Below are 15,040 nucleotides of genomic sequence, written 5' to 3' on the forward strand. Positions count from 1 at the left end.
GGAAAAGAAGGATTAACTAAGATTTAGGGCTCCTGTGCCCTGTTTTACTTGGCAGCCCCCTGGGGCAGCTCCTCGGCTCTGGTCCTTCTGCAAGCAGCCAGCACAACTCTCCCAGGCTCCACTTCTCAATTCAGCTGAGCCTTGCACAGACAGAAAGGCAGAAAGGCAAAGAAACAATAAATCCCAGGGAGGTCAGTGGACACAAAGTTGAAGCATCCATGGTGCTCTCTGGTCACATTCCAAACCCACTTCATCTTTTGGCCTCTGGAGACAGATAAACAGCCCTATAAAAAGCACATGGGAGTGTGGGGAGGGGAAGACCTTGAATTTAAGATGAATTTCCTATCAAGGCCACAAATATTCATTGGTTCTGCTACCAAGCATATAATAGCACAAAAATAACATTTCCCTCAAGATAAACAGCTTTTCTGATACCCAGGGAGAGACTGGCTCCTCAGTCCATCCCCATTTTGGACCAGCAGTGTATCCTATATATGGCTTTGTCTGCTTTTTCCTCTCCTTTTTGCTGGGGTAGATACAACATCTGGGCACGTCTGGCACTTGTGCCCTAGACACACACAGAGAATGAGCTCCTGCCTATATCTCTGTGCAGAGAATCCGGAGTTGGAGTCTTCCTCACAGGCATACATTCAGCTGGATGACCTGGAAACATCAATATCTAATGATAAATTAAAACCACTGGAAAAACCAAGGTGCAAATGCCCTTAAAAGAAGGTTTGCGGTCTATGAGATCTCATTAAATTATGGCTTCCCAGCATTGGCCCCTGGCTTTGCAGCCACTGAGGTGCAGTAATGCAGTGGAGAGAAGCTTCCTAGGCTGTAAATCAAGCCTGTGCTAAGACACTGTGTTTAATAAAAAGGAACTTGGAATCTCTACAGCTGCATCAAAAACCAAACGTGGAAAATGCATTTAGGCCACTTAATAGAGAGCTGAACCACTGTGAAATATTCCTGCAATGGAATTGTTGCACAGAAAAAGTCTCTGGCTTAGATGAGGAGTTATAGCAGTCTCTTGCCAGGTATTTTGTATTAAGAGCTAACTTTAAACTGTATATTGTTTCCAAGAATTACAAGATAAATAAATAGCCCTGATTCCACATGATAACTAAACATTGTTCAGCTTCAGTCAAAGCACAGACAAGGACTTTAGAGCCTGAATCAAAGCACACAGGACTTGAGTGCCTTGTCTTTGACTTCAACTAGTAACTGAGTAAGTTACCAGCACAAAGAGAGATGTTAATCAAACACCCCTAATGCTTTTTCACAGCTAACACATCAATTCTGGCTCTGGACATATTTCTGCCTAGGAATGTGGGCACAAATCTCAGCTCTCCGGAGATCTGGGAAACCTCGACAGCAGCAGTAACAGCTTTAAATTATGTGTGTTGCAAAGAGCCTGAATCCTTTTCTCAGGCTATTAATCTGCAAAAAATGTAATATTCTCCAACCCTTTTGAGCCTTCCTAAGGAAAAGCTTTCACTAACCAAACATGACTCTTGCCGGAAAGCATTTTTAGCCTGGCCTAATGGCTTATCACAGAAGCGCTTTTTTTTTTAATTCATCAGTCCTGAAACTCGATTTTCAAGAGACAAAAAAGCCCTCATATAGTCCCATTTGTAATATAAATTTTGGTCTCACTCTAGCAAACTACTTAATTCTTGGGTGCTATGCTGAACGGAAAGGACAGTTGCTTTCCTGACTCACAATCAGGCAGCAGATCATTTCATGACCACTGGCAGAAACAGTTTTCCTGCCTAAAACATAATAAATATCAAGAGCTTTTATATAATCAACAATGGCAGCAATGCATGAGCTACAGATGAATACAGATCAGTAGCAGTTAGTGTCAATAATGGGATGTCCTTCATACTTCTGTCTATTCTGTTGCCTTCTCAAACACCTTGACATCCGTAGGAGCCACCATATTTTCATCTAGTTTAGCAGGTTTTATGTGCATCGATAACTATTTCTATTTGGAAACTGGATAAGTAAAGGATTAAAAAGCTTGGCTGAGGAAAAGACAGTTCCTGCCCTTCCCTGCTTCCCAAATCAAACCCAGTGAATCACCTGTCACTCAGCAATTGTCCAGAATTCAAGTAAATGCACAAACTGAACGCAACAAAATGCAGTTTGTACTAAACCCTATTTCTGTTGGTACAGAGGCCATCAGCAACATTAGGAAACACTCTGAAGTATCATTGCTGGCAGAACAGAAGACCAGGGGGACAATCCCTATTGTAAGACACTCAGAGTACACCAGGAATGACACACTCGCCATATTGGACCATCAGGTCTTAAACTCAAGCAGTGTGCTACAACAGCTCAGAATGATCAAAAGCCCTGGCATCCAAAACTTAAATGAAAAGGTAGGTGCTGTGGATTTTGAATGAAAGCTAAAAAAAAAACAAAAACAAAAACAAAAAACCCCCTTTTTTTGATGTTGTAGTAGGTTTTATTTTAAAAAGGTGTTTTCATGCATTTTTAAGCATTTTACATGCATGCATTGGAAAATTGCACTTCCTTGCCACAGCCAATCACATCAAAAACAACTACACTTCTCAGCTGTAGTTATTTCCAACCTTCTGGAAGCCATTGTTCCCAGCACAAGGAACCGTTTAAGCACTCTCTAGTCTCAAGAGGTCATCAAAGTAATTTCAGAAAGATTAAGGCAAACCTCCTCCATGAGTAAGTTAAACTAACCAGAGTGACTTTGTCCTGGAGTGGGTGGGGACATATCTTTTGTGTTACCTCTGGGAAAGAAGAGGATTTCTGTTCTTCTGCAGGGCAGCAGTAAATACCTGATAGTACCAATTCATGACAGATCTGGAAGAGATCATCCACCTAAGCCTATAGGTTCCATATCTGTGTCAAAATACATGGAGGACTAGACATGGCACCTTGTTCTGTTAGAAGTTACCTGGATCCTTTAGAAGAAGCCATTGACCCATGGGCTGATGTAATTAGGAAATGGTTTCAGCCCTTTTGCTAAAGAAGAGTGAAGCAAGGGTCTTAGTGCAACACATGGAGCCTAACAAATGGCTCCTGCAAGGATGCTCAGAGCCATGGGCTGCCACTGCGTTGTTCAAATCAGGGGAGAGGGACCTGTAACTGGCAGTGATACCCATCTTTACAAAGACCAGATGCTGTGTCTTAGGGAATATCCTATCCTATCCTATATTCAACGTTCATATGATGCCAAACATCTTCCTTCCCTTAGGAGTGTATCTCAGGCCCTCAGAGGAGTCCTGACATAAGCGTCTTCCCTATTGCAGATCTGTGGTGTTCCAGGAGACCAGCCATGTGCCACAGCAGCCTGTGGGGGAGCTTTGTGCCAGGACAGTCACGGACTAAGGAAATGTGGTGGCCCAGACTGCACTGGAGCTCTTCCTCTCTCCTCTGAGGCCTTTAGGAAAGCTGAGGAGACTGCTGTGTTGCTAAATAACTTGACTACTCAGCTACAGGAACCTGGGAATCAGGTGCTGTATATCAAACCTACATTTGTTCAGTGAAATGGATGGAGATTTGGGAGGTCACAAATCTACAAAAACTCACCTGCTCTTTGGACAAAGAGCAGTGACATAGTAATGGACTCTGTCCCAGCATCATAGACCTATTATGATTCAGTACCAGGTGCCAGCCCCACCAAGGATTGGCTTCATCTAGATCTTCTTCCTCACAGCTTCTAAGATTTCAAAAGTCATGGTGCCCTGTGTCTATGTTTCAGACTAGAATTGTCTGAATTTTTACTGGGAAAGATTCAAATGGCACCATTTGTCAGTAGCCTGACATGCTTATTGCAATGGGATTACTGCTGCGCATGGTGTTAAACTCTATTTATACAACTGCATGCTACTCTTGTGTTTGCCAATAAATTACTTTTGAAAATAATTTCAAGATGAAGCTTTTCAGCCCTCAGTAATATTTAGGAGGGCATCAATTAGCCGACTATACTGCACAGCAGCAGTGGAAAATAATTCAAGCAAAGTGTGGCCAATGAAACATATGCCAAGGAAACAAAACAGACAAATCCCAAAGCACCAGCAAGGAGTTTGCTCTTATTAAGAGTCAGAGATGATGCCTGTTACAGTTATAGGCAAAGCACATTTTCCAGCAGAAATTACATTCTGCTGTGGCTTTGTCCTGTCCCTGCAGGATGCCTGGGCATCCATTTCCTCTTTTTAAAATGCACTCGACGCTGCATCCCAGCCAGCCGGCTTGGAAATGAGCAACTGGGGCACCGCCCTGCGGCCCCAGGACACGGAGAGGCAGCGGCAGCCAAAGGCATCCGCCGAGCCGGGGACCGCCAGCCAGGCTGCCGGGACATCGCCTTCAGTGCGCACAAGCCTCAGGCACCTCCGTGATAATATGAGTGAACTACTTTGAGACATTTCAGAAATAAAAACATCAGCATTTTTTCTCGTTGCATGGGAAGAGACCAAATCTCTTCCCTCTGCAGACCACAGATGTACCTGGGCCATTCTTGAAAGCAAATCCCCTACCAAAGTAAAATACTGTTGGAATTTGGTAATTAATCTAAAGTTCTCGTCTAAATTATCAAGAATATTAATTTAGTGGTGAAATGTAACTTTTAAAGACAAGCCTTGAACTCTACCTTCCTTGTGTCCTCTTTAACTGTTTTTTTAAACAGCAAGTCCAATATGAAATGACAAATGAAATTACATTTTCTCTAATCAGATTGGAATCTGATAAGATCTGCTTAGATCTGAATCTGATCACTGACAAGCTACAGTACTGCAATAACTGTCGGTACTCTTTTTTAGAAACAGAATGGGGCTGTGGTTTAGCAGTGGTTGCAGAGAGAAAAAAAAATGCTTGATTTAGGCTTTTTCTGAGGCCAGATGAAGACCAGGATGTAGCAGCTTCTGGAGTTCCCCAAAGAGGTCTCCTGCTACTTTTCAAAGCCACACCAAGTGATTCCAGCTGAGGCTTGGATCAAAATTACCTTTGTGTCAGAGCCCAACTTGCAAAGCAGTGACAGATAACCTCCAGAAAATGGCACTGCTGTTTCTAATATTTACAGGTTAAAAGCATTAGGAAAATGGCAGAAGACAGCAAACTGAAAGGCTCACAATTTAATGGGCAACTGGAGACGGCTAGGAATCAAATTGAAGTTGATGGAGAGATCGCTAAGGAGTTCATCCAAAAAGCGAAAGACTTCTTGTTAGGTAAATATGCAATGTTCTTTTTGACTAATTTTTCATAAATGTATTGCAATATAATACAGCATAATGGACAGCCAGAAGATGATCTAGCTGTGTATGCATGAAATTTCTCATCTACATCCTGAGCTGTGCGAACTATTTCAATCCCTTTTTTCTAGTGCTTCTTTCTCCCAGGCGACAATATTTTGTATCAATTTTACAATATATCTGTTACATTCTGATTACCGTCTTTTATTACTGTGCTTAATTTCAAGTAACTGTGTTCCTGGTTTATCTGAGTAAAGGACTACTAAGATAATTTCATACAATATATAATGGCCAGGCACGTCCAATGCATCCTCATATTGTTATTCCACTCCCTTCTTCCAGGCCCATAAGTAGAGGCTCTCGGTAGGGAGCGTGGGAATTAGGACACATCCCACTCCATCGTCTCCATAAAGTTGTAAATTGAGGAATCAAAGGATTCTGGTAGAACTTCACAGCTCTCATAAAAAAAAATAACAAAACAACTGTATATACCCTAAAAAATTTCCACTCTTGGGATTGCAGAAAAAATGCTGTAGGAAACAGATGCAATTTTTTTTTTACCAGATGCATATCAAAGGGTTCAAATATGGCAAGATTTTCTTTAATCTCTTCAATGTAGCTGATCTCATGAATTTCTATGGATTGTAGTCTTTTGGCATTCATACCTCTACGTCCAAATGGGAGCAAGGGTAAAGGACAGAGGGCTTCTTTTGTTCAGAAAAATTTACATTATTTTATTGAATTGGAAGATTTAGTTTCATTTAACTCCTTATGAGTCTCAGATTTTTTTATTGATAGCCACTGAAAATTCCATCTTTCACTCTTCTTTTATGTTCCTTAGTAGATATACAACATTTATTAACAATTATAAAATAATTTTTTTCAAATCTTTGTTTTGTCAATTGAAGTTTAAGAACAGGAATAGCTGAGAAGCATACAGTTACATTAAATATGCTGTACTCAACATGGATGTGAATGGTGATTCTGGATTAATATATTTCTACAGAAAATAGCTCTCAGGAATATACTACTGTTTGCACACTTAATGTCTTCTATTTAATTCTTGCTGACTTATTCTGGAGATTAACACAACCATTTAATATATCTCAACTGCTTTATCATACAAAGTCTTATCTATAAATGGAAATGAGCAGAAGACAAAACTGATGATGTGACTTCTCAAGACATTGACTACTCTGTGTGTGCCTCTGCCTCTTAGCAAAGAGCTAGGACAAGCTCATTTGTAGTGGGAATTATCAAAATATGGGTTTTTTCTATTGTAAATTCCCATTCTATGCAAGTCTGATCCAAGTTCCTTCTGTAGCTTAGCCTTTCTCATTAACAAGCAAAAGAACCACTTTCTCAATATTGTGGCAACTCCAGGGAAGGGATTACACCCACTGGCCAGCTTGGAAATCTCCATTCACACCCCAGCCTCACCAGCACCTCTTTGATCTGTGGGCCAAGGGAGAAATGGGTTCTGACACATCTAGCTGTGCTGGGCACTGATTTAAAGCCCTCCACGGGCTCTGTCCTACATCAGAATTTTAATAACTCAGTTCAAAGTGGGTTCAAATCCTCATTTCAGCCAGTTCTGACAACACTAACAGCAGTATCTGGAAGCATAATATTAAATTACAAAATGTTGGAGATAATTCTCTTACCCCCTCGCTGTGCCTGTCAGCTTTATTCTCCCACATAATTCAAAGGGTAGGCAGCCATAATGACCATTTACTGGGAGGAAGGAGCTACTTCAGGATACTCTCAGCTCCATTTCTGTTGCAGATGAGAGTGCACCTCCAGAAGACATTGAGAAGGTGGCAAATTACGTTCTGCAAATAAACCTTCCCCTGACTCCACAAGAGCTCACAGGCATGCTTGGCAAACTCCAAAGCATTATGAACCACTGTGAGAAGTACAAACTGAATAATAAGAGAAACATAAAAAGGGAGGATGCTCAGACACTGCTGGTGGAGGCACAAGAAGCTGAGTAAGTAGAGTATTCTCATACTGGTGTACCAGCTCCAGCTGGGGTGGCACTGTGCACAGCAGGACTGCTCCATACCCCTGGCAGTATCCCTGTAACACTGGAAGGGGAGTTCAGATGGAGATTTCACCTTGCCTTTTCCACAGGGCCTCTCCAGCAGGAAGGAGCCATCGCCACCCGGGCTGCAGGAGCTCACATGCTGAAAGGAAGCAGCTCCTGACAGCTCTTGGCTCCTCTGCCTGCCAAGTCAGAGAGGCCAAAGCAGCTACTTAATTCCACCTTGGACCTGGTGGAGCATTGCATCTGGCTCACTAGGTGGTTTGAATAAGGGTGAGAAAGACCCAACAAGAGAAAAAACATGTTCACCCATGAGTCTTCCCTACTAGCTGTGCACCACCAGGCAGCCAGCAGCATCCCACCCCACCCTGAGTACAGCAACTCAGTTGCTCCCCCACAAAGTCCTTTTCTGAGGTTTTGCTTTACCAATTTACCACAGTTTTAATGGTTGTTGTTGGACTTGAGGAAACATTCCTGTTTGTCAGCATGGGTGCATTTGAAACTTGTTCTTGCTTTGCTCACCACACCACGATACTACATACACTTCCTTTTTTCCATTTTAGCAAAGCAGCTAAAGCTCTTCTGCCAGTGGGTGAAATTAATAATAAACTAAAAAATGTTGTGAAGTCCCAAGGGCACTCCAAAAGCACCATCATAAAGTTAAATGAAGAGATACGAGGCATCAGAACACAAATCTCTCAGGTATCTTGCTGCAAATATTTTAATTTATTTGCTAGATTTATTAGAAAGAGATACTTCATTCTGAAGTTTCCTTAAGATAAACTTAAATAAGCAAAACCAGAATGTGGCACAGATATGACACCAATTCCATACTGCTTAACTGTCTCTTAATCCATGGACATTCCCTCATTACCACGCCCCACAAGCTAGATGGACATTGCATAAGAAATCACAGCCTTCAATTGCTCTGTTTTAGGCTGAGAACCAAGTGAACACGACAAATGATAAACTAAATGACTTGTCAGCCAAACAGACTGAGATGGAAGATGAAAGTGCCACATGGCAGGCAAAAATGCTGATGAACAACAATCAAGCTACAAAGGCAAGAGCAGAGGCAGAAGCAGCCCACAAGCAAGCCCAGAAAATTGATAATGTAAGCCCTTCGGTCACATGTTAAGGGAAAAAAACCTCCTCCATGTTTAATAGTATTTTTGCTTCAGAAGCATTGCCGTGCTGTCATCAAAACGTAACATTTTCCTTATGCCATGCAGTGTAAAATGCCATGGTTAAGAAGAATTTGTGTTTTATTTTAAGGTTTCTGGCATACACTTCTGTTTGCTTGAATGACAGAAAACATACACATTTCTCTGGCTACTTCATGACATTTTTTTCTTGCACTGTGTATAAGACTTGTAGTCACCATGGGCACCAATAAACACAACAGAACAAATCACAAAATCAGATATTAAAATACCTGAGTGATGGAAGCACCCTGACAATTCATCCTGTGCCATTCTCCTTCAGAGATAATTGCTGTGGGAGTTACTTGGAGTTTTTGATTGGCTTGGTGCTTTCCAATAGTTCAGTTTTTTGAAAATGCAGCTAGAAATTTGCTAAAATGGCAAGAACCAAGTACCCTTAGCACAAGCTTGGAACATGGCCATACTTCCAAGTTACAAGAACCATAGGGAAAATCTAAACTGCAGCCTCAACAGCAACCTAGATGAGCAGGGAACAGATTAGCCAGTAAATATTTCTACAATTGAAAATGTAAAAACCCCAGTGTTGCTACACTGGGTAGCAACAGTGTAGTAACTGTTTTTGTTTCATTAAATTAATTAAATTTAATTCATTAAATTTGAATTAAGCCTTACGGCAAAATGAAATTTACATAAAAGCCCTATAGACAGAAGCAAAACCAGCATAAACTTAAATATCTTAAATAATATTTTCTTTATATCCTTGCCCCTCCCTCTTCTTTAGATTACTCCACTGGCAGTTTGTTTTAATTGTTTTCTATCATGTTTTGCAAAGCATTTTTCAATGTCTACAAATTAAGGATCTATTTTTTAATATTTAAGAGAATGAGAAATCTAAACTTTGGTTCAAAGAGGATATTAAAAAAAGAATTAAAACTTCCTGCTGTACACCAGATTAATTATGAGATGCTCTTAAACTAAGTAATGGCATTTTGTTACAGGAATTTACTGACGTTAAAAGAAAGTATACCATTCTTCAAGAAAAGCTAAAAAGCCAAGGACCTCCAAAAGTAACACTAGAAAAAGTGAAGCAGTTGAAAGAAGAAGCAGAAAAGCTGGCTGAAGAGACTGAAAAGAAGATAAAAAGAATAACAGGTGATGTTCTCACTTCCACAGTGAGTGGTAAGCACTGTGTATTCATGGCTGAAGTCCTTGCCCACAGACACTAACACACTAAGTTCACCCAAAATTAGGTTTAAAACAATTTACCTGGTCAAAATCCCTGCCTGAAGCTACTAATTTTAAAAGTAGTTGAATTGATTGGCTTATGTACTTTTCCTGATTTAAATACATTGCTATAAGCAAAGGTTAAGAACTGTCCACACAGGGACTTGCAGAGATTTTCTTCAGTTTAAAAACAGGGCAAGTGCAAAACCTGTATAAAAGCTGCTTGCAGATTTAGCTGGAGGCCCTGACTTATGCCTTTGCTTTGGGCACGTGGACATTCGATCCTTCCTCTACACTCTGCCTTTCCCCACATCACCCAGGTGAGGCCTTGTGTGACAGAGCTGTAGGGCAGCTGTTTTCCATCAGTCCATACTTGTTCCCCTTCAGGCATTATCTCTGAGCAATGGCAGAACAAACCAGCTACAACTACCAGCTTGTGGAGACCGAAGCTGAGGTGCCCTGAATGTGTGGGGCCATGCCTGTCAGGCAGAGGGGTCACGGGCACTGGAGACCGTAGCTGCTGTGGCTGTACCAGCACCACTGCTCACACAGGCTCAGAGGGTTACCAAAAAGGAAGAGCACATCTCATGTCCCTGCACACAGGGAACCCAATTCCCCTTATAGTCAAGGTCTGGGCATTCCAACTGGGAGCCCTTAGGCCTAGGATCCTCCCAGCTCAATATCAGAAAATACCATGTAACATCAGCAAAACTGAAGCAGAAACTCCATCCCAGGAGAAGACTCTTCAGGACAAGATCCAAATAAATATTTTGAGCACCTGCCTTGAGGAAAGGTGTTAAGATCATCCAAGTCACTCCAAATGCCTGGACGATAAGGACATTAGAAACAGGCAGTGAATCCTGTGGGTTTAACTCATTACCAATATGTTTACATTGGTGTAGCTTCATAGGAACCATCAGAAAACAATTACACGAGTGAGGGAGACCTAAGCCCATCACATCCAAATTGTCTAGGCTTTACACACATCAGTGGACACACTTTTCCTCTGTGTTTCCCTTTAAACCACGTCCTTTAAGGGCTCTGTGTCCTATCCCATCCTAGCTGATGGACAAAAGCTCATGCTGAGAAATTAATTTCTTCAAGGCTGTCATGCTCCTCTCATTATCCAGAAGCCAGACTTTTCCCTCCAGTTGCATATGTAACATTCCCCATTCAAAATGGGCTTATTGCCTCTAAAGCTTATGGGAAAAAAATGCTGATAATCCCTGGATTTTACTTACACAACAAATGTGAGCATCGTTGCATGTCCCTGCTCTTCTAGATTTGGAGAAGAAGCTTCAGGAACTGAATCAAACCAAACAAGATAAGGCAGAGCAACTGAGACAACTAGAGGAACAAGTGATAGCCATTAAAGATGAAATTATGGAGCAGGAAAGCAAGTATGCAACATGCAAGAGTTAGAGTCTGAACAGACTATCAGGTAAAATGAAGCTGAAATCACCATGATTACCATGTCCTGAGAATCCTGGCATAGGCCACTCTCCTCTGGAAATACATCTGAAGTGGTCTAGTGAATAATGTAATTTTATCTTTTCTTATTTTTCTTCTTTTGTCCAGTTGAGTTTATATGGAAATAGGAAATACCTTGTAATAAACCATCTGATTTAGTAATCAGGTGTAGTCTTTGAGGGAGCTCTACAATATACTCCTGTGCAGTCTATGGCTTCTTGTGGTGGGGGGGTTGGAAATGCAAAAAGAGGATTGCTCAGAGAGCTGCTAGTAGCTGTCTCAAAGACAGACTCCCATCACCCTGTGTCTTCTGCCAACCCCTAAAAACCATGGTTGTGCCATGACCCCGCAAGGGGCTGCCCAGACTCGGATGGGGCGATGCAGATGAAACCCTGCAGGCTCCTGCAGCCACCCTTGCTGGCAACCAGCAGCGTACGCAGGCGCTGTCGCTGCTCCAACCGCATCTCCTCACTGGGGCAGAGCAGGGTTCCCTCACCAGGAGCCCTGACGATGAGAGGGTCCCGCCGTGCTCGCTGGAAATGCGGCGGGCAGCAGCTCCATGCAGCGCCGGGCCGGCGGCGCTGGGCGACAGAGCCGATTCCCCGGTGCCCACTGGATGGCAGTGCTCAGATGCTTAACGCCGAAAGCAACCCTAAAATCTTTTCTCTGGCTATGGCGCTCCTGCAGTGCCTGTTCTTCTTACGCTTATGAGGGGTTTCACACAGTTTTCATTAATGTAACCAGCAACGTGAGAACAACTTCAGCTCTTAGGTTTAAGCTGTGAGTCTAAAGGGCCAGAAATGTTGAAAATCAGTTTCTCCAGCTCTTCTCCCACAATGCAGCACTTCACAAAAGTCAGGGCTCACTCAGCAATTTCTTTTAGCCATCAGGAACACACGAATTGGCCTAAATTTTAGGCTGTAATTATTTTTTAATAGATTAATAAAGAAGGAATCTGTGGTTAAGCAACTGTTATAGACGTGCCAGAGTTAGACTGAAGAGCTATGCCTCAGTTTCAAACTCCCACCCTTGGTATACATACTCCTGCAGGTCACAGAGCAGACTAATTATGGGTCTTCCTCAGTCAAAACCAGTTGTGTCATTCCTGGCTGGACTGTCCCACAGCGAGGGACTTCATTCAGCACGGTGCTGCTTCAGAGCTTGGATGCAGCCCAGACCACATCTGTAAAACTCAGGAATGCTCTGCGGGAACACACGGCTCTTAACAATTTACCCATGCCAGCAGCACCCATGAAACAATCCTTATCGATCCAACGGAGATAAACACTGCATAGTTATCACCCTGTGTTTACAAGAGCTAAAGTAGTGTTGGTATGTGCTGGGGGCTTGGGTGGGAATTGCTGGCAGATGAGATTTCAGAGATACTCTAACTCAAACCAGCTGTACTCCAGGGCAATGTGCAACATGCATTACGCTGTAACATATTCTATTGTGAAAATAATGGAATCAAATTATAATTTTGATATAATCTAACAAAGCCACCTGAATACAGGAATGCATGGAATTTGTGGGTTAGCATTTTCTGAATTTTAGCACTTTAGAAAAATCATCTGTGAGGTGTGAGGCTTCTTTCTAAGTTACTAGGCTGTAATCAGATGATTGTATTTAGGCTGACTCTGACATAATGAAATCAAACATCTCTATTTTACTCGGAGCATACATCAAGCTGTTCAAATGCAGGTCTCCAGGTAAGGAAGGATTTCCTGCAGGCTTCGATGTATCTCTGCTGAACTGCAGCTGGAAGAGGCAAACTGAAGCTCTTTGACAGAAATTCCCAATTGCATATAAACCAAAATTATTTCATTCATATGAAAATAGGCTTTAAAAATCTGAATTCACAAGCAAAAAGTTGAAAGAGAACTTCCTCCTAAAATCCACTGTTGACTATGAGAATTGCTGTATGGCTTTCCACAAGCTGCACGGATAAGAAATCTGTAAACACAAAGCAGTCAAACAGGCCTGGAGAGGAGATGTATCCATGGGGGGAAACAGAAATCACTGAAAGGAAAGCGGAAGCAGGAAGAAGAAATTCAGCACAAAGTCTAACCTCCCCTCCCTGCCTCCAAGCATGCTCAGACACACAAAGAAAGCAGATCTGATGGGACCAGTGGCCACAGAACTCCAAATCCATCCTGTGGCAGCTTCAGAAGTTTACAACTGCGCAGCATTTCCCATTGGAAGTGACGCAAAAACTTTCAAAGTATTTTTTCAAAGTTAATTTGTGGGGAAAATGCTGTCTCTAGATAAAACAATACCTATTTGTAGTTCCCCCTGGACCACCTCCTTGTGGGCAGAAATGGTTCAGAAAACTGTTTCTTGAAAAATAATTGAAATAAATTTCCTGCTGTAGAGCATTTTTACTTCAATAGAATTAATCAAAATGCAAACAACACAAACTGACATATAATCAAAGATATATTTAATGAAAATCATATAATCAGCTCTGTCTACCAGGCATTCCACCACTGCAGTGTTTTAAGAACGTGGGTGATCAAGTGGGTCCCACTGGGGTCAAATTCTGAAATTTTGTTCTTTGAGACTTCCAACCATGCACAAAAATGGACACTCCAGGGCGGTAAAGGTGGTTCACCAACCACAAGGATAGGGCACAACACGAAACTGAATTTTTATCATTTGAAGAATCAAATTAAAATACTCCCCCTCACTATTTGTCATGAGCACTGCAGAGAGGGAGGGACACAAGTTCCCTGTTCCTAATTACTCACACACTGAGTGTGGTGGTTTCCGTTACGTCTGAAAGAATACCACAGTTATGGGCGATGGTGGCCACCCCAGGCTGTGGCCAAAGCTCCAGCTCAATCCCTGATGTTGCACGGCAGGGTCACCCCCAGGCTGGAACAAAGTGCGTTTTCATGCTCTCTGTGCCAAGGCACAAAGGAGCCTATAGGGAAGGACAGGACTTCTACAAGGCTATAAAACAGGAAAAAAAAACAAAAGGAGAAAACTTCAATCAAAGTTGGAAAAACTAGAAAAAAGTCCAGTGGCAATGAAACAGTTGCACATGGGGTGATGCTGCTGCCCATCTGCCATGGGCCAGAGGAGGCTCTACCAGCAGCAAAGTAAAACATTTTCTGTTAGTGGGGGGACAAAAATGTTTGCTATACTGAAGCTTAAAAAATATAACAAGGTTATTAAACTAAATTTGTTTTGTGAATTTAGAAGACCACATTGCAGAAGAAGTTTAGAATATTACAATTCCTGCCCTGTCAGTTTAGAATGATTTAATTTTATGTATCTCTTTAATGAAACAGCTCCACAAGTTCTTTAATCCAGAGTCTTGGGTTATGTTTCAAACCTGGTGTTTAACCTTTAGGGCAAGTCACTTGGTATCTCTCTGTTTCTGCTTATCCATCTGTAAAATGAGAATGAACATATTTACCTACCTCGGCAGGGTTTGCTGGGCCAGACAGACCACAGCGTGTTTTCATTCTGGCACTGCAAATAGTGAGGGCAAAGTGTTCTTGGGGGACACTGGTACCTAGTAAAGATTTACACAAGTACACGTGTTACACATGCACAAGCAAAACCTGGGTATATAAACCCAGACATTTGTCCCAGCCACATCCATCCTTCATACAGACTCCTAGGCATTTATTTAACGCTAAACATTTTCCCTGGATGCTGAGGGGACTCCACTACCAGCCAATGAAGCCTTCATGTTCCCCAGCAGAGGCCAGGGCACTGACGTGAGAGGCTGGGGCGCAGGGGCAGCTCCAGCACAGTCATTCATTCCTTGCAGCTGCCCCAGTGCCCCTGGGAAGGCAACAGCGCCATGTGCTCCCAGCAAATGCGACACAACCTGGCAGTGGCTGGTCTAGCCTTGCTGGGCCTCTCTGCCTGGGCCAGACCTGGCCATGTATGGCAGC

The 15,040-nt window shown here is 42.3% G+C and overlaps 1 protein-coding gene and 1 long non-coding RNA gene across 2 annotated transcripts in view; one reads left to right on the forward strand and one right to left on the reverse strand.

Annotated features, from left to right (window-relative positions):
* LAMB4 (laminin subunit beta 4) overlaps window positions 1–11,254 on the forward strand; it is a 40,180-nt gene extending 28,926 nt beyond the window's left edge. Inside the window, exons 27-34 of the mRNA XM_053977775.1 lie at window positions 2,182–2,387; window positions 3,294–3,497; window positions 5,063–5,207; window positions 7,017–7,221; window positions 7,839–7,977; window positions 8,213–8,389; window positions 9,437–9,590; window positions 10,945–11,254. Of these exons, the coding sequence (XP_053833750.1) occupies window positions 2,182–2,387; window positions 3,294–3,497; window positions 5,063–5,207; window positions 7,017–7,221; window positions 7,839–7,977; window positions 8,213–8,389; window positions 9,437–9,590; window positions 10,945–11,084 (1,370 nt within the window). The 3' untranslated portion in view covers window positions 11,085–11,254. The remainder of the gene's footprint in view (window positions 1–2,181; window positions 2,388–3,293; window positions 3,498–5,062; window positions 5,208–7,016; window positions 7,222–7,838; window positions 7,978–8,212; window positions 8,390–9,436; window positions 9,591–10,944) is intronic.
* Window positions 11,255–13,555: 2,301 nt separating this feature from the next.
* LOC128807503 (uncharacterized) lies at window positions 13,556–14,648 on the reverse strand. The gene is made up of 2 exons (XR_008437174.1): window positions 14,558–14,648; window positions 13,556–14,084 (listed from the first exon to the last, which is right to left on the reverse strand). It is a non-coding gene; the product is annotated as an uncharacterized LOC128807503 (long non-coding RNA).
* Window positions 14,649–15,040: the final 392 nt, after the last annotated feature.

The sequence above is a fragment of the Vidua macroura genome, chromosome 5 (assembly GCF_024509145.1).
Source record: "Vidua macroura isolate BioBank_ID:100142 chromosome 5, ASM2450914v1, whole genome shotgun sequence".
Classification (NCBI taxonomy): Eukaryota; Metazoa; Chordata; class Aves; order Passeriformes; family Viduidae; genus Vidua; species Vidua macroura.